We start from the raw sequence: 25,621 nt of genomic DNA, 5'->3' as shown, positions 1-25,621 counted from the left end.
CCTTTGAAAAACAAATTACTCAAATGAATGCCTGGCACTGTCTGCAGTTGAGCGAATAAACTATCTGTGATCATTATTTGAGAAAATGGAATACATTCATTATATATATAAATGTGGAAGTATACCATATTACATTCATTTATAGCAGTCTACATTATGTTTTGCATGATCTGCAACATTCTAACTGAGCTTTTTTTGGATCCATTATCGTAAAGAACTTTTTTAAAAAAAATACTCTTTATTGACCAAATTGTTTCACCAATACAATCTTTCAAAGATTTTTGCCAATATAATATTGAACGGCGTACATATAAACAGTCAATCCAGTTCACTTACTTCAGAAATAGCAGACGTAAATATATTAAAGGAAAATAATAATTAAAATTAAATTAAAGAAAAATGTAAAGGAAAAATAAATTCTTGAGACTCTGTAATGCTAAATTAATTTAACTTTCAGAGGATTTATCAAGAATATCACGAAGAACTACAAATCCCATTTAAATGCGTATTACGTCACATCCGCTCTAGCCCCGCATCCGGAAAAAGGAAAAGAAAATTGTAAAAGGGATAGAAATTTAAAAAGTCACCGCGTGCCGGTAAGTCTCTGTCGCAATCATCTCACCGCGTAGATCGAAAAAAAAAAAAAACAACAACAACATAGTTTACCTTTCCAAATGAGTTTTGTCCGTCGAGTTTCCCGTGTTGGGTCCAAGCGTGGCCGTTATCCGTGCGGGTTAGCCGATGATGCTAAAAATGTCGCTCACATCCCTCACACGGAGCCCTCCAAACTTCACGTATTGGACTAACGACAGACGGACAAAAACCAGTCGTGGTACTTTTCAGGACGTGGAGCGACTTTTTTTCGTTCGTTTTGAATGATGAACCAGTAGCGAGCATCAAATCGGTAATTCCTCTAAAGGTGTGACGTTCGGTGTACTAGCGAGTATACGTTATTTACGTCTCTTTTAGCTCGAATTTGTGCTGTGCTGTCTCCAAAAAAAAAAAAAAAAAAGAAACTTTTGGAAGCACGATGCGGTGGTGGTTCGCCTCACATTACTGAAAGTTCGCCGTTCGAATCTCAGACTCAAATAAACACGCCGCTTTTATTGAGGATTGAATTATTTACAAGTGTAAATGGTTGTCCTTGCACGTATGGGGGTATCCAGTCTTCCACCCCAAGTCATCTGCGACATCCGTTTCAATGAATTGGACAAGATGGATTCCCCCCTTTTATTAAACCGAATCTTACTTTTGCTGAAGCTTTGATGCAATTAAAAAAAAAAAAAAAAAAACTGCCCCCCATTAACTTAGCTGTGAAAAAAGTAGAATTACCAAATGAAAACCAAAATAATTCTTACCTATATATTGTTTCTCCCTTCCGGAGCACCAAAAGCTGCTGGGGTTTGACGAAAGACACCACATTTGTCACAAATCTCTCTTGTCGCTGACATTCAAGCATTTCTCTCAAATAATAAGACAATGGTTGGGCCATAGTTTGCATCTATAATTTTTTAACATTTATCCATGTCATTGTTGTCCCTGTTTTTTTCCAAGATATAATCTTCAAATTGCTACTTTCCACACACAGAAAGAATGCAGCCAGGGTCGAGAATGTTTTAGGCAGAGAGAGCCATAAATGCCAAAATGCAATTTCAAAAGAGCCATGCAATATTTTAAAAACTAAACACAGGCATATTTGAGCATTTATGTAGAAGCAACACTTTTTTAGAGTACAATAAGTCTCTGAATTCTTTGAAATAACATTGTTATGATGTTGCTAACCAATGATGACAAAAGCACTTCATACCATTAATGCGACTTCTGGTTTTGCCGATGGCTTTAGAGTCTTTCATACGTCGTGAGAAAAAAAACTTTACGCAGGCGTCGAGACTTCCATCCGTTCATCGTGAACGTAATTCAATTTGATTTGCCGTCATGACGGTACGATGGTGAACGGTTCTTGCCGACAATAGCATGTCTTTTATCCGTTTGATTAACTTGTCTTTATGTGAAAACTTGTCACAAAGTTAATTGGGAACATCAGGCACGAATGCTTTGGCATACTCCATCTGCGAATGGCTCTCCAGTCTTGTCGAAAACTGGAGAACTCCCCATCTTTTTTTCTTTGAGCGATCGTTTGCACAATTACTTGTTGCTACCGGCTCTGCGTTGGACACTTCTGCACCTGCCACTGATCTAAAAAAGAAATAAAAGACTGGATAGCGCATACACATCGAGCGGTATGTCGATTGGTTGAAGTCAGTTGACCGCCATCTTGGTACTCCCAAGACGTGTGGAAGACATAGTTTACAGGTTGGATTATGGCGGCGTTTTTCCTCAAAGTTTGGCATGTAGAATTAAAACTGGTCATGTGAGTGTGACATTTTTTCAGTTCTGGTAACGTGAAGGATTTTAAATTCGGCTTGGTAAGCCAAAAAAGGCGAAGTGCAGAGGAAAGACATCGAACACCGTGACAAGCAAGAAAGCTTGCATATAACCTCGGGCCCGATTTCTGTGACATGTTAACTTTTCCCAAAATACGTTGTGAAGCACTATCATCATAACATAGCAAAAAACATTAAATTCTAAGTCAATCAGTTCAATATATTTTTGGAAAGAAGGACTCGCAATGGGAAAATACACGCTAAGTTCATTGTTCATTTGTTGTCTCTGCGACATCCCATTTCAGACAGAAAATTTCAACTTGTTTCCTCGCATTTGAAAATCAAATTCAATTTGCAGAGTTCTGTATTATGAAATGCATCAAAAAATTTCACAGAAAATGTGTTTTCTTGCTTATCCACCGATGAAGTCTGGGGAAATATTGACATCGCTTTTTCGCGAAACACCGGCGGCCTATAAAGGTGAAGCAGAGAGTGAACAACAACCATAAACAAAACTTTGTTCAAGTGAACTAAGCTTATCAGAAAATTAAAAAAAAAAAAACCTTTACAAACGAACTTTAAGAGTGTCAAAGTAAATCTTTCTAACTTACCTGCGGAATGTTTTCTCACAGCCACGAAACTGTCGATTAACGCACAGGTCGGCGTGCTTGTTTTGGGAGGATCAAGATGGCGGATGGCGACTTCAGTTTTGAACTTTTGACTTCCCTGTATACTGCAGACATCCACGAGATATTTCGGGAACACGATCTGTACTTAGTCACTTTCTACCACCGTACGGCATCAGCAGCGATATCCCCTGCCCGACTTGTCATCCAAGCGCTGTCATGTAACGTTTTCCGTCTCTCTTCCCAGCACCATGATTGACCTGCGAGCATGGGCCCAGTACGTCGTGGAGTGGGCCGCCAAGGACCCCAAAGACTTCCTGATCACCGTGCTGATGGCGCTCACGCCTCTCTTTATCGCTTGCGCGCTGTTGTCGTGGAAACTGGCCAAGATGATCGAGGCGCGCGAGAAGGAGCAGAAGAAGAAGCAGCGGCGTCAGGAGAACCTGGCCAAGGTGAAGAGGAACTAGAAAGATAGCTGTGTGGACACTGAAGGTATGGAAAGAATGAAAAAGAAAGAAAGAAAGGACGGGGACACACATAGTGCCACCACCCCATTCCTCGAGCACCAGCACAGACCTCCTCGGGTCGGAAGGCGGGGCGGGGGGGCACTTGCCCCCACCGGTCAGACAGTCCAGGGACGGACATTCCTGTCGGACTTCCCTCAGCGAGCGTCCGTTCGACATTTTTAACAAGTTTGCTCGGATGTGTGTCGCTTTTGCCACACATTGCATTCCATCGTTAACATCATTGTTGTGTTCACTTGATACGAAATGAAGCCCTTCTGTACCTTAACGGATTTGTAATCAATAAAGTTTTCATCGTTGCTTTAAAGAAAAAGGCCTCTTTTTTTTTTTTTTAAATTCTTTTTAACAGAAAAATTGTATTGCGGCGACACGGTGGATCACCTGGTAAAGTGTTGGCCTCACAGTTCTGAGTTCAATCCTGGACCCGCCTGTGTGGAGTTTGCGTGTTCTCCCCGTGCCTGCGCGGGTTTCCTCCGGGCACTCCGGTTTCCTCCCACGTCCCAAAAACGTGCAACATTAATCATAAATTGATTGTGAGTGTGGCTGTTTGTCTCTATGTACCATTATGTTACTGGAGACGAGGGAGGCCTTACTAGCCAATATATGCAGTACATCCATCCATTTTCTTTGCCGCTTATCCTCATGAGGGTCATGGGGAGTGCTGGAGCCTATCCCAGCTGTCAACGGGCAGGAGGCGGGGCACACCCTGAACTGGTCGCCAGCCAATCGCGGGCCACATGGATACAAACAGAAAAACTCACAATCACACCTATGTGCAAATTTAGAGTGTCCAATTAACGTTGCATGTTTTGGGGATGTGGGAGGAAACTCACGCGGGCATGGGGAGAACATGCAAACTCCACACAGGCGGGGTCGGGATCGAACCCGGGTCCTCAGAACTGTGAGGCCAACGCTTTACAAGCTGCTCCACCGTCTACATATATATATATATATATAACTGTTTTTCAAACAGGATCAAACTAATTTTGCTTTTTTTTTTTTTTTTAATTGCCATTAAATACACTAACCTGCCACTTCACGAGCAGCATAATCAAACAGATCGGTTCTATCGAACTGCATTATCCGGCCAAGCGGTCCAAGTCCACGCCGCCGTCTCTCGGCTTCCTATTTGGGATTGGGCCGCCAGGAGCCCGGCTGGAAGGTGTTGGCGGTGCTGGTGGGCTCCTCGCTAAACTCCCGCTTGCCAAAGCCGGTGGCGGCCGCGTGGCCGGCGGCCACGGTCCTGGACGGCGTCGCCACCAGGCCTTCCTCGCATTCCTTGGCTTTCAGCGCCAAGTCCTTCTCGTCCACCTCCCTGGCCTTCAGCTTGATCTGCTCCCTGTAGGCCTCGTTCTTTGCCAGCTCCTGCGTAAATGCAAACATTTTTGGTCAAATTGGATTACTATTCAACAATCCTGTGTTGGGTTGGTGTGAAACAATTTCTAAAATGCCACATTTTGTTACTTTGTCCGATAGTTCAGGCACCGGGACGCCCTCCTTATTGGTGCAACAATATTTCTAAGCAGAAATTGAAAATAATATGAATGATATAGGGTTCCATCATACGATAGATGTTTTTATTTGACACTATGATTATACAGTATGTTATATCACAAAGCTCTCGAGTGAGAGATGGCAAGGGATAGATACAGTGAAGAAAATAAGTATTTGAACACCCTGCTGCTTTTTTGCAAGTTCTGCCACTTAGAAATCATGGAGGGGTCTGAAATTTTCAGCGTAGGTGCATGTCCGCTGTGAGAGAGAGCATCTAAAAAGAAAAATACAGAAATCACAATGTATGATTTTTTTTTAACTATGTGGACGTGCACCTTCGGTGAAAATTTCAGACCCCTCTATGATTTCTAAGTGGGAGAACTTGCAATATAGCAGCAGGGTGTTCAAATACTTCTTTTCTTCACTGTGGATGGTGACTGACAGAGACAGCAAGAGATTTTTAGAAAGAATATAGCAAGATCAATAGAGTGAGATAAATGAATGTGAAAGACACACCCACCCCATTTTTTTGTGGTGCACAAAGCAGCATCTGCTCACAAGTCATAAATAAAAAAAAATAAAAAGTAGAGAAGAATCAAAGTAGCAGTGCCAGGTAAAAACCGACGCGAACGGGACATTTATTCCGACGAGTAAAACGTCTAATTGTTCACGCTTGGAAAGGCCAGCTCAACTGACGCTCCCGCTGTAAATCCCCCGCCGTCCCTCCCCACCGCCGTCACTTGAGCCATGTCATAAAAAGGCTGTGCCGACCGGGCTGCCGCTACAGCGCGCTGGCCTGGAAAAGCGAGCGGCGCGGCCAAAAAAGCGATACTTTGGGGGGGGGGGGGGGGGCGGAGACAAACACACCAAGCTGCTTTTCCAGCCTGTTAATGACAGGATTTAATCCAATCAATTTATGTCGGACTTGGACCGGGAAGAGAGGGGGGGGGGGGTGACGAGGGGTTTAGGGTAAATGCGCCGGGAGTGATGGCTTGGCCGGTCCAGCTGTCGACGAGCGGACGCGAGGCAAAGAAAATTGGAATAGAATGCTCTGGCAACGGCGGCGGTTGGGGATGGCACAGGCCCGCTGGCAAGCTCAGACGACACCAGTGAGCGAGGGATTTCCTATACGGAGCCACATTTCGTTGCAGGACCCAAAGCGTTTCCAGCATTGTCGCGTTTAAAACCCGGAGAGGGCGACGGTGGGGAGGGGAAGAAAGAGAAGGACCGTCCTTCAGCATCCCCGTCGGGGGAGAGAGCCAGGAAAACATTTTGAAAGAGGCCAAAACGAGCCAGGCAGCCATTTGCAGCGCCGCTTCTCTTCGTTAGGGTGGCGGAGGAGCTGGAGCCCACCATCGCACGCCCTGGACTGGTCGTCAGCCGTTCAGCGTTTTAACCTGAGGTGGGTCAAGTGCTCACATTATGTACTTCCATTCATTTTAAAGTGGATGGAATGTCCAATTTCTAACCCAAATTATCTTATTTAGACGAAATTATACTCACTCTCTGGACATGTCTAAACCATGGAAGTCTGCTCTCTCGAACCTTATTTCCAAAAAATCCAACTTTGGCTGTCCCTCTAATGAGCTCATTTCTAATCCTATCACACCAAGCGAGAACCTCAACATCTTCATTTCTGCCACCTGCAGTTCAGCTTCCTGTTGTCTCTTCAGCGCCACCGTCTCTAATCCGTACATGGTGGCCGGCCTCACCGCTGTTTTCTAAACTTTGCCCTTCATCCTAGCGGAGTCTCTTCTGTCACATAGAACACCAGACACCCTCCGCCAACTGTTCCACCCCGCTTGGACCCGTTTCTTCACTTCCTTAGCACACTCTCCATTGCTCTGTATTGTTGACCCCAAGTACTTGAAGTCGTCCACCCTCGTGATCTCTTCTCCCTTTAGCTTCACTCTTCCCCCTCCGCCCCTCACATTCACGCACATATATTCTGTTTTACTTCATCTAATCTTCATTCCTCTCCTTCCCAGTGCGTGCCTCCATCTTTCTAATTGTTCCTCCGACTGCTCCAGTCTAACCTCATCTGTCAGCCTTTCCAGTACCACCTCAAAAAGGAAGGGTCTCGGGGCGGATCCCTGATGCAGTCCCACTTCCACTTTAAGTTTTGATTCAGAGTAAAAGTTCTCAGAAAAATAGGTACACATGTAAAGTACAGATACCTGAAAAAAAATCTCCTCCTTTGCCATCATGATGTTTTAGTACAATCCTTACGTCCCACCACCGGCTTTAATGAGAACATAGTGTTTATTTTAACACCGCTCCCAAAAGTTCCTCGTTAGTGAGCGAAAGAGAGAAAAATCAAAAGCCTCTCCTTCCCTTGAAAGGAGCCCCCCCACCCCCCAAGGGTCCAAGCATCATCACAGCTGGGAGGCTGCTGGTGCTGCTGCCGCCGGTGGGGGTGGGCGGAACGTACCTCAGCGGAGGGAGGCTCCTTCCGTCTGCCTCGAATCCAAGCTGCAGGAGTCGAGACGAAAAAAAAAAAATACAGATAGTGAGAACACCCACACAAATAAAACTTGCAGTCATACTCAAAAGCAAAATCAGACTTTTTTTTTTTTTCCCTTTAAAAGGGTTGCAACTTTTCGATGCACTAACGTTAGCCCGGTGCTAGCGTTAGCGTTGCGCTAGGGGCCGATTAAAAACAATAACATATCGGTAAAAATCACTGAGACATGGCAGTGACGGACTAGCGCAGCGCTAACAGGGCCGGACTGGTAAAACTCACTTCCTCGGCACATAAATTCCACCGGTCTCACACTTACCTTTTCCGCTCGAGCGCCCCCCTGCGGCCATTAGAAAGAAGATGCACAAATTAGCCGCGTCACCGCATAAGCCGCAGGGTTGAAAGCATGTGAAAAAGTTGCGGCTCATATGCCGGAAATTACGGTAATCGGCAGGCAATTTCATCGGCTGATATCTTTTAAAATCTTTATTATTATTATTATTTTTTAATAAACGCACAACTATAAACACATTTCAACACAAGACAAAAATAATAACATTCAAATAACAACAGTGCCATGTTTAGGATAAGTTTCAACATATATATTGTAAAATCAGATTTGTGTTCTGCCGAATATCAGCGTCGGCCTCAAAAAAAAAAAATTCATGTGGGTCGGGCCCTAATCGAGAGTCCCGGAAGAGAACGGGTGGATCCACTCTGATCTCGGAATTTGAAAGGCGTGCACATTCTGTCATTTCCCATAAGCACCCTTGTCCTTCTTTCTCCTCCTCTCTCGTGTCTGTCAGTCTATCTGTCTGTCTGTCACCCCCCCCCCTTTTTTTTTTTTTTAAAGAAGCTCTATTTTGGCTGAGCTGGCTGCAAAGCCTTAGCAGGTTCAAGGAAGCCAAAGAAAGAGAGAGCGCGTGAGCAGCGAGAGAAAGGGAGAGAGCGATTCTCTAACTCTTCCTGCAGCTAGCGCGGGGGATTCTGGGCCCTCTTTTATCCCTTCCCTTATTTGCATGCTGATGAAAATGCATGAGGGATGGGGCGAAGCAGGATGAGGGGTTTAAGGTGGATAAAGCCAGCCTGAGACAGAGGGAACCGTTTGTATCCACTTGTAAGGAACACTATTTTACCGGCGAGCTTGTATAATGCCGGGAGGAGGTGTCTTTGATTTAAAAAAAGTGCAATCCCAAACCTCATCTTGCAACGCGAGGGCGCAATTAGAAACGGGAAAGACGTCGGCGAAGGCCTCGCTTCGGCGGGGTGTACGGGCGCTCACCGTCCCACTCGACGGGGATGTTGCCTTCCGCGTACTCGGACTCTGTGGGATTCGGGGCCTCCACCGTCCTCTTGGCACGGACCAGCCTCCCTGGAACAAAAGGAAGAGGGCACACGAGATGATGCAAAGCGGTACAAACAAACAATGACGAGTCTCTCTCACACACACACACACTGACAAGCCCCCTCCTCGCTCGCACATATAAATACACGGAGGAATGACAGCGCTGTGACAGGCCATGGATGATTACCTCGTGGCCCCCGGGCCCTTCTCCTCAGATCTCGCTGAGTGGCTCCAAATCTGGGCTAAGCCTTTATGCAAATGAGGCTCCCCTTCACCCGACCGAGCGACCGACCGACCGCGACCCCCCCCCCCCCCGCCTTTCGCCGATCGGCTCTACCAATGGCGGCGCTGCGGCTAACAATGCCCTCCAAAATCAACATCAAGCCGCGCAGGAGACAAAAGAGGTCAGATATCACAGGGAACAGTCGGGGAGGAGGGGGCCGGCACGAGCCGCGTCGAATACTAAGTGCTCCCCCCCCCGCCCCCGCCTATCTGCGTACGGCACGGGACTCGCCGGCAGCAAGGCCGCCACCAATTATTTTGGTGGAAATCTGCTGATTAGACAAGTTTGGCCGGCGCACAATGAGACGGCGACGGGGACGGGGAAGGAGGGCGGGTGGAGGCTGAGAGAATGAAAGCAAATGACGAGGTGGCTTCTTTGTTTCCGCAGATTTTCCATCCCCTCGCAGGTAGTCCGGTCGCGTGTACACTACCCCCCCCCCCGCCCCGGATGGGAAAGGGTGGGTCGGAGTCGGAGGAGGCAGTTATTGAAAGAGAGAAAGAGAGAGAGAGTGATGAGGCATGGCACAACAATGCTAGGAGAAAAATGGATAGGCACGGAAAACAACACGCTCCAAAACACAGACAATCTGTCAGGATTCCATCAACTGACTGGATGCCGACTGATGGAATTAATGTTCGCATGGCTACGGAGTGACGATAAATAGATGAGGGCACGACGACAAGGAAGTGTTTTGTTGTTTTTCTGTTGTTGTCTTTACATCGCACGCTGACCAAAGGCCCGCGGGCCACACCCCACACCTCCACATCATATTAAGCGGCCCGTGAAATTGCGTCACCGTTTTTTCAAGTTAGGCTTCGTGACGTTCGTAACGCCGTCTGCGGGGAGTGTCCGACAAGGATGCAGCAGCCAATCCGATTGCGGTGGCACGTGCTGTGCAGCCAATCGTATTACTGCATTGTGTGCCCTGCCTATAACGTCAGTGGGATTCCTTAATGATGCGCTCTTGGAACGCGTTTGTTCTCCTTCTCAATACTCAACTTGAATGTCGTAGCAGGGCGGCATCGACTGCCGGAGACAAATTCCTTGTGCGTCGTTACATACTTGGCCACAAAAGCTGATTCTGATTGAGTTGAATTTCTGTGACCGTGTCGGTAGATCACATCACTTGTTTCTCAAATCCCCGTTTGAAATGAAATGAATGAAAATGCCTTTAATCTGTTCCTGCCCCTCACCCAACCCCCCAAAAATTTTATAGAAAAATACCACACTACACATATTGTATAATAATTTAAATACGATGGAAAGAATTGAAAAAAAACTTGCATCATGATTTAATGCTTTAATTCACTGGACATTTTGCTGTTCCTTCTGGTTTGCGAGCTTTAACCACCAGAGGCCAAAATAATATGAATAATTATTATATCCGGTGTGACGGTCTGACCGCTCCACCGTGCTCAAAAGTCTCTTTGTGATTAATACGCATGCGTTACTAAGAGGGGAACTATGGGTACGTAGCAGACGCGTACTGGGAAATCTCCCGGTCTCATAGTTCCCCTTCTTCTACATAAAGGGAGCTAACGTATGTTATAACCTAACCCTAACCTAACATTAAAACAAAAGTTGATAAAAAAAAAAAAAAAAAAAAAAAAAAAAACATATACACATATATGCAGGTTCGCTGTGTTCGTCTTTCTGGGACGTCCGTAGCGAACACGAACACTCGGCGGCAAGTTGTCTAATGGGACATGTTGAAGCATGGATGGGGATGTTTGAGAATGGCCGGAGGTTTACAAAGTATACGAGCATGTGCATTACTCACAAAGACTTTTCAGCACCGGGAGCGCTCAGGCCATCACACCGGAACCCATAATTACGACGTAGTCTACGATGAAGTTTGACAATGCTTCCTTACGTTATTGTCGGGTCTGCAAACACCTAATGTGTTTACATGACACGGAACTTTGGTTATTAAAATATCAGTGTTGTCAAAATGATTTGCCCAAAGTTACTAGTCCGCGTGTTGTTCCCTTTTGACACGCATGAGTTGAACGGACATACAGATAACAAGCGGTGAAAATGTAAGTTCCGTGTTGGATGCGAAGCGTGAATCCAATTTAAATAACGTTTCAAATGCGTTTGCCCCGGATGTACCTGTAATACGGATGCGATATGGATAACTTGATGAAACGTGATTGTGTACCTAACTGTCATAATGACCAGGTAAACAACCCCCCCCCCCACACACACACATACCCCTAGATCAGGGGTCGGGAACCTATGGCTCGCGGGCCATATCTGGCTCTTTTGATGTTGCATATGGCCTGCAGAGACCTCATTACAACATCATGTAGGCAACGGCAATGAGCAGAGACAGTTTGTCCCAGTGGGGTTGCCGTAGTTCACCGTAGCAGTCGATGTGCGCAGACGTGGAAGGGTCCAACGCAGACCAGGTAGCAACAACCAATTGTGCAAACGATCAGGGAGTTCTCCAGTTTTCGGCAAGACTGGACAACGATTCACGGATGGAGGAGAATGTCAAAGCATTCGTGCCCGATGTTGCCAATGAATCTTTTGACAACTTTTCACATAAAAACAAGATAATCGAACAAATAAAAGACATGCAATTGTTGGCAAGAACTGTTCACCTTCGTACCATCACGATGGCAAGTAAAATTGAATTACGTTCACGATGAACGGATGGATGTCTCGACGCCTGCGTAAAGTTTTATCTCACGACGTATGAAAGACTCTAAAGCCATCGGCAAAACCAGAAGTCGCATTAATGGTATGAAGTGCTTTTGTCATCATTGGTTAGCAACATCATAACAATGTTATTTCAAAGAATTCAGAGACTTATTGTACTCTAAAAGTGTTGCTTCTACATAAATGCTCATATTTAGTTTTTCAAATACTGCATGGCTCTTTTGAAATTACATTTTGGCATTTCTGGCTCTCTCAGCCTAAAAGGTTCCCGACCCCTGCCCCCAGATGATAGTAAATCCGTCCATGAGGAAACATAACTGAACTGCAAAGCTCGGCTGTTGTGCTAGCATCCACTTAGCATGTTTGCAGTTATGTCGCGAGAGAACAAAAGCCGTTTCTGCGCACATACGCGTCTGTAATCACGTCTTTTGAGGTCGACTCTATACTTTATGTGCTTATAGTAATCAGGCCAGTTAATTAGGCTAGCATTGCTTTGGTTGAGCTTTCCCTCTCCCTAGATTGTCACTTTCAGGGCCTCATAGGCTCCGGAGCTCCACCTTGATACGCACGTCTGGAAAAACAAAACAAGAAACGTTGTGGGATCGTCGTGCTCGCTAACGTCAAACGTCCTCTGAGAAATCGTTTCTCTAAAACCACATCCAACCCACCTTCCGTGATTGCAGAACAAAAACAAGCACCAGCCAAACAAAAGGCTGCGGTCTCCAGGCGCAGCGAGCAAATACATTTAACAGGTATGCTAATTATAAACAGATCCCGTCCATATTTGCATTGGGTGTGGGCGGCAGCGGTACAATTATGACACAGCCCCCCCACACGCAACGCGTCGCGCTCCAGCTAAATGCCGAACTAATACGCTTACAGAGAAGCGAGTTCCCCCATCGACGCGCACGATTTCCTCGGCTAGGTCGCGTTCTCGCGTCCCGACGCGGTTCTGCTTTTGTCTCGTTACCTTTGCAGCCCGCTCCCCGATGAGGTACATATTTATCCCCAGATATGAATAACACATACAGTACATGCATATATTTATGAAACATAGCTGATCACATACTGGAAACAGGGAGGGGGGTTGTTAGCTATACTGGTCTTCTCCCGGTAACCTCACATCTAGGACAGCTGCACAAAAAAAAAAAAAAAAAAAAACCACACACACAGGCTGTGGTTACACAAGCGTTACTGGGAATGACACACACCAGTTGTCAAAATTAAAATACTTCACAGTAGCTTGTTTTACGTAAGCGAGTTACGCAGAAATAACTGGAATTCTTAGCAAGTGTGCAATCGCATCACTTTTGCTCCAATTTCTTTCATACTTCATTTGAAATTTGAAAGAAAACAATGTACATCCATGTACAGTAAGCTTTCCTCGCGCTTGTGTGGCTTTTCCACTGGCACTCTACAAAAGCAGTTCATAAATTGATGCTGTAAATACGATGAGATGAGTCAATATTTTTGTTCCACAGTCATAACGCTCCTGTGAGGGCAACCGGAACAACAATGTGGCCTGCGAGAAAAATGAATTTGACACGCCTAATCTAAGACGATGAAATTGAACCATTTACACCAGTGTTCTTTTTTAGTATTAGCATGTCAAGACTGTTTCACCCATTAATTTTTAAGAGCTGATTAGGGTCACATGTGAGCTGGAGCCTATCCCAGCTGACTTTGGGCAAGAGGCACGGTCCGCCCTCGACAGGTTACCAGCCAATTGCATTGGCACATAAAACCAATTAAAGTAATTTTACAGCACATTTGGTGAAGTTCTCTCTCTAAGTTATAAAAATCCATTCGTCCATTTTGCTTGACAAAGTTACATGACATTTTTCTTAAACTGGTGTGCCACCCCTGAAGTCTCCTGGTGGCTCTACCATAGGAGGAAAACCTGTTTCCAGCTAAATTTCACTCCAATAACAGACTTTATGGTATTTATCAATGTTCCCTCTAATTTTCGACGTGTCTGAGCAAACACACTAAGCCCGTGAGCGCCCCCTTTGACCACTGTGAGCAACATCAGACGTACGCACTGTGGTCAATCGGTGTCATCCATTGAAGTTACATGGCTCATTAAAAGGTTCAGATTACACTCCCATCAGAACATTTTTAAGAACAATTTTGTGTTTTTGCAGACTTACACTGAAAATGTCAACAAACAAAAACATACATTGCTAACCAAATTAAGCCAACTATCAACTATAAATTTGAAATGTCGCTTCCAACTTTGTTTTATTTTTTGATGATGATGTCCCCGTTAAAACTGAATTATTGCTTGCAGAATATCTTTAGCAACGTATGTTGAAAGCTGAATGATGCTCCCAAACAGTTGTAGGATTAATGTTATGTTCCCTCCTATATTTAAAATACAGAATTAGCTTTTTGGGCACTGTATCGTCTGTGCTTTCATCCTCGATCAGGCTGTGCCAAGGTGTAATTTTAACATTACGCGCCAACTGCAATTACCCCTTTAAGAGCGGAGGTGGCGGAGTCAGGTGAACCAGGAAGTAGCGTGTGTGCCCCGGTGTGGTCGGGCAGCAGCTCGTTGTGAGAGGCAGTGTGCTGCCGTGATTAAAAAAAAAAAAAAAAAAAACAACAACAACAACAACAAACGTCAGACTGCAGTGTGCGACAAATGCGCAAATGCGCAGTTGCGCAGCTCAGAGGGAACATTGGTATGTATATAAATTTTTTTGTGGGGGGGAGGGGTAATACTCGGAGCATCGAGGTCGTCCTCCCCCTCACGGAAGAAAAGAGGTGAGAGAGGCACGAACGGTGTTAGCAGCTCTTGATCTCAGCGGGAAACCTTGTGACAGGTCTGCCTCCTCATCACTCACTAGGGGGAACCTACTTGCCGATATGCACGCATGCACACACACAGGCTGGTGAACAGGCAGATTAACCTGAGGGACAGGAACGAGGGTGCCGCTTCTCACCGTGAAGGACAAACAGCAGCATTGCGTCGGGGAGGATGGGGTTGGGGTTGGGCTCCGGCAGCTGTAGGAATGAAATCCCGCCGCGTAAATATTCATGAGCCATCTCACCTGTCTGAGTACAAGTCATCTGCGAGGCCGCAGGTGGGGGGGAGGTGAGGCAGGAAGGGAGGAGACAAAGGGGCGGGGCGAGACGGGGGTTGCCGTAGCAGCAGCGCGGCGTGCCAACGGAATGACAGGCGCGCCTTTGCTACAGTAAGACGGTGGATGCTCTTTGAACCCTGGATACACCCCGCTAACTCTATCACCTGCCCCACCTCACTCGGTGTCTCTCACGCATGCACACACAACCCCCGACTTGACGCATCAACTCCCCGGTGACTCCCGCTGGGGGCGACCTAATACGTTTTTTTTTTTTTTTTAACCCCACCTCAATGTCATGCCGGGCGTCTCTCGACTGTCAAGCGCTCGCTCTTTTGACGACACCCGCAGATGTCAGTGAAGGGGAAAACAACCCGACTGGAAACATCTGGAGAGAGAGAGAGGGATAAACAAATCATCTCCCGCCGACGGGTAGACCAACGCCTCGCTGGAGACGCACCTGACTAGCAGCGGGGTACGAGGCGGGGAAGCCAGCGAGTATTTCAAGTCGCAGCTCCCTCGAATAACACAGCTGCTTTTTAGCTAAGCAGCGCACTCGAATAATCGGGGTAATTTGAATGAAAGCATGCGTTTAAAATATTCTGGTACCTTTACTCTCAAGGGATTAGTAAATTCTGTAGTCAAGCGCAAAATTCATTTTCCCAAATATTCATTTTCTCTATTGAAAATGAATATTTTCCAGCCTACCAAAAAAAAAAAAAACAAAAAAAAAAAAAACCCAAAACATTTTGTTACATTTTCAAGAAAAACCTCATTGGATAAAAACCTAAAAGAAAATCTAAAGAGATAAAGTGATTTCCTAAACTTTTAATGAACGTACAAAACAATGTAATCATGTGTTGGCGATGTGCCTTTAAGGGGTGTGGCCTTGTTCAAGATGAGAAAAGATTTGTTTGGTGTGTCTGGCCATGATTTTTTTCCTGCAGCTCCTCATTGATGATGTTTTCATTTTGTATTTGTGTTTGATTTTGCACCATTCAAAGATATGCCAGAAAGTGCAGACACTGTGTTCACCGAAAGAACCAGGACTTGATTGTAATTGGTTGAATCAGGATCTAATCATTTACCAGTAGTGCTGACGTTGTCCAAATTTAATATATTGATCGGTCTATGGAGGCAAATACGTCTATGAAAGCAGGCTCTGATTCAGCAGTTCTGTGCGCAACCCAGCAACAGACGATGTAAAAATCGCATCACACAACAAATTGAAAATGAATTTCATTGTAGACACTTTAATTGACTTTTTAAAATAGAGGACACTAATTGTTAAAGCTTTGTAGGAGGAATTCTTTCCCTTCTCGCTTGATTTACAACTTTTTTCGCTTAACGGTCCAGGGTCTCCGTCGTCATATTTTGCGCCACACATTTTCAATGAGGAAGAGGTCTGGAGAGTTGTCAAACCAGTCTAGTACCCGCACTCTTTTACAACGAAGCCACGCCGTATAACACATGCAGAATGTGGTTTGGCATTGTCTCGGTGAAACGAGCAGGGGCATCCGTGAAAAAGACGTTGCTTGGACTGCAGCATATGTTGGTTCCTTTCATGGATGTGCACGTTCCCCATGCTATGACCACTAACAGATGCCGACTTTTGAACTTTGTGATGACAGCAACCTGGATGGTCCTTTTCCTCAGAGGACACGATATTCATGATCCCCCCAAAACAATTTCAAATGTGGACTCATCAGACCACAGCACACTTTTACACTTTTTGTAAATCCATCTCAGATGAGCTGAGTTCCAGAGAACCCGGTGACATATGTGGGTGTTGTTTATCTGTGGCTTTCGCCTTGCATGGTAGTGTTTAAACTGGCATTTTTAAAAGTAGTGATGCACTGCGTTAACTGACAATGGATTTCTGAAGTGTTCCTAAGTCAACGGGGCAATGACCTTTAAACACTGATGTGTTTCTAATGAAGTGCTGTCTGAGAGCGCAAAGGTCACCGGCATTTAATGTTGGTCTTAGGTGAGCTGGTTACATGCAGAGATTTCTCCAGATTCTCAGAATATTTTAACGATATTATGGATTGTAGATGATCTGAATCCTAAATTCCCTAGCATAGGCCAAATCAGGGTTTGCTGCTTTAAAACTGAACTGAACCTAAACCGGACCACAATTAAACATTGCACGTTAGCACACTGACTACAGTGGAACAAAAAGGCATTTCAAAGAGGCGCATCTGTAGGCCTTGAGTGAGTCTCATTTATTTCATTCAGAGGGGATGGGCACCAATGGGCGCATGGTAATGGACGGCCTTATGAAGATGGAGTGATTCGATAAGCATCAGTGATACCAAGGAAACCAGGTACCAGTCCTGACTCTCTTGCCTCCAATCTCTAATCTAACTGGGGGAAAAAAAGGGAAAGGGATGTGTGAGACCTGTAACCATGGTTACCTATTAGCTGTGAGCCTTGTGACGTGGGGAGAGCTTTAGAGGGAAAAGGCCAGCCGTTGTTTTGCATTCGCTGTGGCAAGAGGAGGAGCTTAAGTGTAAAGCAGGCCTGCTGCCGTTTTTCCATTTTATTTATTTTTTGTACTTTTAAATTCAGCCCGCATTGTGTTCGTCCCCGTCGCCGCTGAAGGCTTGAGCGGCGGAAAGCAGAATAATTCTGATGGAAGTGAAAAAGAAAAGAATGCTGATTTCCCCCGAGTGTCACTTTTAACTAAACGCAGGCGTCCTTGTGGGGAGGAGGGATACGGTAGCCCCGCTCACTTAAGACCACCAGGCCTCTTGAAGTCTCCTTGGCGGAGGGAAAAAGATTGTGGTGAGCCAGGAAGTCAGTGTGCTTTTGTGTAAGCCACTCTTTCACTCCCTCCTCCCTTTTGTGCGTGATGTCCATACACCGAGCTGTCCACCCCTTTCCATTCACCTCCATCACGCGCATCCAGCCCCCTTCCTCTCCTTTCCTTTGCACCTCCAGACCCCCCGCCTCCAATAACCTGTCTCCACCTTCTCCTGTCTGCCTGTTCCACCCACTCATTTCACCCTCTTTCTGTCAAAAAGCCTCCTTTCACTTTCACTCTCACCATTCTTCCCCTCCATCTCATCCGCTCTGTAATTTCTCCCCGGATGTCAGCATCCCCCTTGTTCTTTGTCACTCACTTTTTTTTTCCCCCAACCCCACCTTCGCTTTCCTCCACACTGGGCCTTATCGCTCCCTATTCCTCTATGCCTGTCTGCTTCATTAAAATATTCAGAATAAGCAGTGAAGGGTTGTCTGCTCGTGTGCCAGTCGGGACTTTTGGTGACAGGAAGCCCCCTCGGGTGGCGCAACATCTTGCCGGCCCATCTGAGATCAGAGAGCTCCGGACAGCCAATTGCGTCGCTGCGGAAACCGTTTAATGTTGCTCATTTGCAGCCTTGCCTCGTCGTAATAATTCTCGATTGTGATTGACAATGTCCCCCCCCAAAAAAATAATAATTTAGCAGTGACGTGCTCAAGTCGTGCATCTGGCACCTGGGCCTTCAGTGGGTTCATCCCTTAATACCACTACGATCACGTTGGAGTTACAGAAACTAGCAATAGTATACAAAACCAAAATACTACTAATAGGATAAAAACATAATTTGTTCAAATAAAATGGTAACAATACTCACAAAGTGCAGAGTTGCTGATAATTAAATGTATCAATGTGTGTAGACCGTGACAGACGCGTAAAATGTGGGCCCGCAAGCTGGACCTCGGAAGCAAATTTGATCGAATCTGATAGATTAAAGAAAAATTCATCCTACAAAGTCATCATTTAACAATCACACACAAATGAATTACTTTTACAGAGGGGAACTCAGTGGTACAGTATACAGATTCATATGTGAAGTTTACATCTTCTCAGACGGATTGCAGGGGGTTTTCTCTGGCCATTCCCGCCGCCTCTCACATTCTAAAAATGATGCATGTTTAATCTTTAGATTATGCGGCTGGACCTACTGACAAAACCAGCGAGAGCATACTCAAGTTCGTGGCAGACCTGAAGTTTGAACCACGGCGACATTGGCGGCTTCGCCCTACTTATGATGCTGTCCCGCTAGTATTTGTCGCCTTTTATCTCATCTTGAGCATCCATCTTTCCAAATGCCTTTTTAATTTAGTAGTTAAGGCACTACTTGATGCGCCCTCTCTCTCTCTCTCTCTCTCTCATACACAAAGTGCCCACACTTGGCAACCAGCGCCACGCGAGATGAGCCAAACACACTTGCGTCTCTATAACAATTAAACAACCTTCATTTAAACCTTGTGCACCGCAAAGCTGCTGATCAATTAAAGTGATTTACTGTAGCTCGTCTGGACATCGTCAATGCGCCGTAAACGGCACCGTGATGTCCTACTGTAGGGGAGACCTTCCTTCACGGCACCTAGGGGACGACTCGTGGCAGAATAAACAGCCATTTGGACCCGCGTCTCCCTCCGCTGCGATCCTTTCCATGAAAATAAGCGGTTTGAATCAACGCTCTGATGACACGCGGCCATCTGTTGTTGTGTTAAGTGTGTTAGGGCATGAAGTGGGGAGGGGGTGGTAAAAAAAAACAATCGCTGATTCCTTTTAAAAACAAAGGCGATACAAATGCACGCTCACACACACAGAAAGGCACACCACCCTCGCAGTCCCGAGAGTTGGCCGTCCTGAAATAGCCGAGCGCAGGCCTTTTCAGTTTGGACTTCATAGGATGGAGCTGGCTGATCAAATAAATAATAGACAAAAGGCGGAGGGATAGTGATGGTGCGCCTTTTCTCTGACACAGCGTGGCGCACCTCTGAGGAACCTCTGAATCCCTTCCATTCCCCGCACACAGGGAGAGAGGAGCGATAGATTAAAACTGCATGGCAGACGCTGCTAAAAACGAATAGGGCTAAAAATACTCCCCTTTTCAGACAGACATGAAAGGAAACTGCCTTTCCTCTGTCCGGTATTGAGCAAGCCACTGATTCCCCGAGACAAAAGGCTACACCTCCTCAAAGAGGTAAGAAAAATAGCAATCATACAGGCAATTATTTTCAAATGCGCCTGCAGCGCCCGATAATGTCAGAGCGCCTCTTCTTTTCCTAAATAAAAAAAAAAAAAAAAAAAAAAAAGGGGACGGCGGGCGTCGGGAGTTGCAAGCGCGCCGCCGAACGAAGGCTCGTTCGTCTTTGGCTTTCATCTGGCTCGGATGACACGGCGCCCCGTGCAGCGTGAAGCAGAGCCGGCCGGGCCTGCGGGAGCGCACAAAAGCACGAGTGAGAGTCGAATGAATATTGATTCCATATTCATCTGGATGAAGCCCGACAACAAGGCTGGGCGAGACCAGCGGATGTTAAGCCAGTGGCCACATACGACCATCGGCGGGGCACCACGGAGCGCCAATCCGGGCGCAGTGCTCCAGTGGCTCCCTCTCCAGGCGCCCACTTTGCAATGAGGCCCGCTCGTTTTGAAGTGAGGCACTGGAAGGAGAAAGAAAGAGAGAGTCCGCCGCCGAGCCCAACCCGCTCCACCATGCTGAACTACTTCGCTGTACTGAATCGTAATCTTCACTGGCAAGGCTTCAAAGGGGGGAAAAAAAGTTGAGAGGCAGCAACAAAAGGAGAACGGGGGCCAAGGGGAAGGCGGACTCACTGGAGGAAAGTAAAAGAGGCCTGCACCAAGGCGCGGTGGAACTCAGTCTGGACAGAATTACAGACACGAGAAAAAGTCAAAGAGCAGATGTCGGCCAAGGCCCAACAATCCACAACGTGTCCGTCTGACTCTTTTGATTGAAAAATCAGAACGTGTCGGCCCACTCTGGTCCTGTAAATGGTCGTGATGCACCCCGGCATTACCTCTTAACTAGAAAAGGGTTTCCCAATTAACGATGGAGGACGACGTAACCTGAATTTCTGCGAAAGTCAGAATAAGCCAATCTATCACTAACCAATGCTAATGCAGTCATAAAATACTAATTATAGTAACTACTTGCATGAAAAATACATCTGAGGCATGAATATAACAAAATGAAATGAAAACAAGTACCGCAATAACTGTGCGCGCCTTCTTGTGCCGCAGCCAACGCAAGTCTTACACCACTGAAATCTGATTTTTCCCTGCCAACCTGGGTTGTACGAGGTATTATTTGTTGTACTTTGTTAAGTTGTGTTTCCAGGTGTGCAGAATTTACACCAGGAGTGTAAACCACTGCTGGATGGTATCATCACTGTGACATTTTGTCTACCAAATAGTAGAATTGCCGCAGTCATTTTTAAAGATTTTCAGAAAACAAGAAAACGACAGCAGAAAACTTAACAATTGCAATTGAATTCAGTTGCCTTGATGTAACCATTGTGCATTACAAAGAACTGGATGGCTGACAATCTCATTGGTCTTATCATTGTCATTATTTGAGAATACAAACAAAACAAAACGAAAAAAAGCTTTGGACACTCCATAGTCCCCACTTTTCTACAGCGGCCCTTTGTCTCCCGATTAAAGATTTGTCTCGATTCTCGCAGTACTAGTTTGAAGTGAGACACTTCCCTGCCCCACGTGATTCAAAAAGCCTGACGTGTCAGGTGATGCTGTTCCACTCCAGCCCTGTACCAGGTAGTAACGTACAAATTGGCTCCTGGTAAAACCAAATACTATGAAGTACTCTCTCTTGTACTTTGTCAATCAACATCCCAAGATGATAACATATGGGTGGCCTCAATCAATGCTGGTTCGTCACACACTGGTCTGCCAGATTCGAACATTTGAGGATGCATGTCACGAAATGACAGACACATGCTCACGTGATCTTACCCTTTTGCTGTCCTTTAACTCCGGACAGGACACTATGACTATTTCAACCCGCCACAGTCACCAGTTTTATGTAATGGCCCTCAGTCTCCTCTCAAATGAAATTTCTCAACTATGCCGAAGCCCTCATCCCTTTTGTTTGCGGGTCTTGTTCTGATGGATGTATTCCGTCTGGCGTTGTATTCGCAGATTCAAGCTGTACTGTTTATGACAAAGTGGACACAAGCTGAGTGGAAATATGGGCAGAAAACTGACACGGCAAACTTTTTTTTCCCCACCGGCGTACCATCTGCTAGCTTTGGTGACCCTGATGGGAGTGGACTGTAATGGCAAAAAGGGATTACCTCGCGGTTTGGACTTGGTAAATTCTTTAAAAGTCATTAAATAGTAATGATTCACCTTTTTTCCCCCTCATTCATAAACAAGATTTGTTGGGACCATACGTTATGTAAGTTTTATAGGCGGTGAGCTAAATAACTATCCAATAAACCTGATCAAAACGTAACTTTACACTTTTTTTGCACTTGGCTAGGGTAAAAACAAGGTCCTTTTAGTCCTCTCACAGAGCAACTATTAAAGTCTTCATACATAGTTTACCACACGCAAGATTGCTTACGCCCCAGTTTTCTAAAGTTAACAGTCTGAGAGAGGTAGAAAATGGGAGCAGCAAAGCATGGATAAAGGTAGGAGGATGGACCACGAGCACCGGGGGATGAACAAATGAATAGAAAGAAGTAGGTAGAGCAGAGAAAGCTCTTGCTCACGCCGCCTGAACCAAGCGCTGGTATGCAGCAGAAAGAAAAGCCCTGCGGTCCAAGCCTAAAGGCCCCGGGCCCACGCTTGGCCTATCAGTTTAAGATCAAAAAGAACTCACTTTAGCAAGACATATGGGCTGAATAATGCATCTGCTTTTATTTCCACCAGCCTGGACCCGGCCAAGTGGCAAGAAAAAGAGGATGACATAAATATGGGCAGCATATAATCACGTTTTTTAAAAATATGTCGGTGCGTGCGTTCGTATGTGTCCAACGTTATGCCCTTTCCGGCAGGCAGGCCGACGGTGTCAGTCACGGTGATCACCCAGTCAAACGGTGGCCTGTAGCGTGATGGGAAATGGGCTTGTGTGATGTCTCATTTGAATAGTCTGACAGCCCGCAGCCTTGTAATGAATTATAAATATGAGGTGGGCGCAAGTTTCGGCTCTCTCGGCTAACTGCAAAGAAAAAGGTTAAGCACAAAGTCAAGTTCAGTCAGAATGAAACCATGCGTGCAAGCCTGCTGCAGGCTGGCCTCCTTGTCCCCGTAACATCACCCAAATGGTTAATTACGACTGAATGTATATCATCAATTTAATCAGCGTTTGCTCCATATTGTGCAAATAGATCGTGGAAAACATTTCTGTGCTAAGTCATCCATCCATTTTCTAAACCTCTTTTCCTCACTGGTTTCACAGGAGTGTTGCAGCCTAGCCTAGCTAACTTTGGGCAAGAGGCAGGGATCACACATGGACTGGTTTACCAGCCAGTCACAGCTGTACTAAACCAGTTATGGAGAATTTGATAAAGCTATTTGATATAGCCTGTTTCACACAGACATCCTAAAAAATTGCTGCATCAGAACTGTAACAGAATTTGTACAAAACCGAAATGTAACATTTACATATCTGCCTGTCTTTCATACAGAATTCAACCTGGTCTAGCGTGGCATATAAAATAATGGACCTTTCCGACCTGTCAATCACTCGTACAATAATAGCAAATCAGATAGCCGCGTTGTCTTAACCCCTGGCTTGACACGCCCCCGCCGCCATGTTGTACCACAAGCAATACTGGTTGTCAGTAGCGGGCGCTTGGAAAAGTTAACGTTACGAAGAAAATGGTCCTCAGATGCGCTTGGGGAACGTGCAATTCTGGTGAAAGATATCCTGCTAGATTGATTCAGTTTCCAAAGCCTAAAACACAGTTGACGAAGTGTCTACGATGGATTAAGGCTTGCGGAAGAGCACACGTACAACTAAATGTGAACAATATCAACAAACACAAGGCTGGATGTTGTATGTTCAAAGGTAAGTGGGGGAGAAGTATCTTCTCTGAGTTTGACTGAATTATTATCAGTGCTTTATACATTGCAAGAGAACAACTTTCACTTTTTTAGTGTATCACTGACCTGCTGAATGAAGTGTGTCATGTTTTATGCCCAAGACTCGGTCTAAAAGTGCGATGTTATGCAAGAGAAACGTCTATTTGCCCATTTGTATCACATCAGACTTTTAAGACAGAGGACTGGGTTCGATTACGAGCCAAGTCGAATGAATACATCCACTAACATATAAAGAGTACAATGATATTACTCGTGATCTTTCCAAGTAAAATATCCGCTTGCAATACAACAGGGCAAAAGAAGGGAGTGTCTAGTGTTAAAGTAGATAGCACAGTCACACAGAATACCCTCATACGGCCATCGTCAAACCTCTATAATTTTTTGTTCAAAACCATTTATTCAGACCGCAATCTACAAAAAAGATGGTAAAATACAGCTCCTACAATGTGTCTAAAACAGCTTTTATCAAATCTTATTCAACTTCCAAAGGTTTAAAATTGTCTGGTTCGCTTTGTCAGTGGCATTCATATGCAAGAGCGACCTGAAAAAGGTGGGGGAACAAATGACGGCTTTTACGGGGAGTGTAGAAAAGGATTGCGACAGCAACTTTAGAGGCAGAACATTGCAAAAATCGATCTTGTCCCCCACCGTTCTGTGTTGGGGCTGTTTGTACAGGATAGAAAGATGACTGCTCTTCCAGGCGCTCTAGAACAAGTCGGATACGACGTGCAAAGGCGAAAAATTGTCAGGTCGGATCTGATAGCTGAAATTTGTTTGGTTGGCTATGTCACGCCATTCTGTGTCACTGCCATTTATACAACATTGAAAAAGGTGGGCATTTTGCTCCTTATAAATTGTTAAAATATGTTTCTTAATTTTACCGCCAAATGGTGAACTTGATACAGAATATAGAAACTGGAAAAAAGATACACAAATGCTAACTTTTGCAGGCACCAACGGAACAAACGTGCTACTGAGACACCAACAACAAAGCTGAAAATTACCACGTTGGCTTTGTCCCACCATTGCAGGTCAATGCTGTGTGTATATAAACAGTAATACAGAAATTATGGCTTTTTCATGTTATGTAGAATAGTTTTCTGATACTACCTCCAAAAGTGGAAAATCAGCAGGTTGACTTAATCTCGGGAAACATTTTTTACATGCTAATTATTTTTGATATTTTTTTTTACCTGGTTTTTAATTGGATCCCGGTACAAAATAAATACTGCACACGATCAAAACTGTAACATAAGTAATGTTATGAGCCTCATACACCATCTAGCAGCAAACTAGAGGTACTACAGAGATGAAAACTGTCATAACCACGGGTGTATGCACACTTTTGGAAGTTCCCATTGCAAAACCTTTGGAAAATCCATAATATACAGATGACAAGACATTAATTTATAATGAGAATTTATATGTGATAAATAGATACATAAAAACACTAAGCCAAAAAATGATTATCCATATAAGTTAGTTAATAGGTTATCATAGAGGGGAATAAGACTGTAATAAGTCAAATTTGTCTCGATTAATCGTGTTTTAAAACAGTTTAGTTAATATAAATAGCATTAAGACCAGGCCAATTCCTGCCCACCACAACATACATTACTTACCTGTCCACGTCTTCTGTTCGGGGACAATGTAATATTTATTCCCCATGTAGTCCGTTCCGACGTGTTCGCGTACCACGCCGAACGTCCTCCGTAAAGCGCCGACCATTTTGTTCATATCGGGAGGAAAATGAGAAGACTTTAGTTGTCTTCTGTGCACCTTTTGCAGCCTCCACTTCAATCCGGTTGTTTATGCGAGTGTTCCGGTAGGCGGAGAAATAGCTAACAAACTGCATTTTGGTTGGCCAGCTGTCTTCAATTTCCTGGGT

The 25,621-nt window shown here is 45.2% G+C and overlaps 3 protein-coding genes across 7 annotated transcripts in view; 1 reads left to right on the top strand and 2 right to left on the bottom strand.

Annotated features, from left to right (window-relative positions):
* LOC133499934 (zinc finger SWIM domain-containing protein 6-like) overlaps positions 1 to 779 on the bottom strand; it is a 95,913-nt gene extending 95,134 nt beyond the window's left edge. For all 4 annotated transcript variants that reach the window (XM_061818378.1, XM_061818379.1, XM_061818380.1 and 1 more), the window contains exon 1: positions 667 to 779. The gene's annotated coding sequence lies outside the window, so the exon portion shown is untranslated. The remainder of the gene's footprint in view (positions 1 to 666) is intronic.
* On the top strand, positions 493 to 3,793 carry smim15 (small integral membrane protein 15). 2 transcript variants are annotated; one of them, XM_061818390.1, is made up of 2 exons: positions 493 to 596; positions 3,258 to 3,788. In XM_061818390.1, exon 2 carries the CDS (start codon positions 3,262 to 3,264, stop codon positions 3,475 to 3,477), a length of 216 nt encoding a protein of 71 aa, XP_061674374.1. In that variant the 5' UTR covers positions 493 to 596; positions 3,258 to 3,261; the 3' UTR covers positions 3,478 to 3,788. The 2 variants fall into 2 exon arrangements, with proteins under 2 accessions (XP_061674374.1, XP_061674375.1); XM_061818391.1 differs by lacking the exon at positions 493 to 596 and adding an exon at positions 764 to 904 and having other exon boundaries at positions 3,258 to 3,793.
* Positions 3,794 to 3,944: 151 nt separating this feature from the next.
* ndufaf2 (NADH:ubiquinone oxidoreductase complex assembly factor 2) lies at positions 3,945 to 25,582 on the bottom strand. The gene is made up of 4 exons (XM_061818389.1): positions 25,356 to 25,582; positions 8,772 to 8,861; positions 7,460 to 7,500; positions 3,945 to 4,899 (listed from the first exon to the last, which is right to left on the bottom strand). Exons 1-4 carry the CDS (start codon positions 25,468 to 25,470, stop codon positions 4,660 to 4,662), a joined length of 486 nt encoding a protein of 161 aa, XP_061674373.1. The 5' UTR covers positions 25,471 to 25,582; the 3' UTR covers positions 3,945 to 4,659.
* Positions 25,583 to 25,621: the final 39 nt, after the last annotated feature.

The sequence above is a fragment of the Syngnathoides biaculeatus genome, chromosome 4 (assembly GCF_019802595.1).
Source record: "Syngnathoides biaculeatus isolate LvHL_M chromosome 4, ASM1980259v1, whole genome shotgun sequence".
Classification (NCBI taxonomy): Eukaryota; Metazoa; Chordata; class Actinopteri; order Syngnathiformes; family Syngnathidae; genus Syngnathoides; species Syngnathoides biaculeatus.
This window is presented reverse-complemented; position numbering and strand designations above follow the sequence as displayed.

What these genes read in the sequence shown, in the direction of transcription:
- ndufaf2 (XM_061818389.1), bottom strand. Translation starts at nt 25,470, where the DNA reads ATGAACAAAATGGTCGGCGCTTTACGGAGGACGTTCGGCGTGGTACGC. An exon ending in CGAACAGAAGACGTGGACAG is followed by an intron (nt 8,862 to 25,355) that starts GTAAGTAATGTA and finishes CTTTTGTTCCAG; the next exon opens with GGAGGCTGGTCCGTGCCAAG. An exon ending in CATCCCCGTCGAGTGGGACG is followed by an intron (nt 7,501 to 8,771) that starts GTGAGCGCCCGT and finishes CGACTCCTGCAG; the next exon opens with CTTGGATTCGAGGCAGACGG.
- smim15 (XM_061818391.1), top strand. Translation starts at nt 3,262, where the DNA reads ATGATTGACCTGCGAGCATGGGCCCAGTACGTCGTGGAGTGGGCCGCC.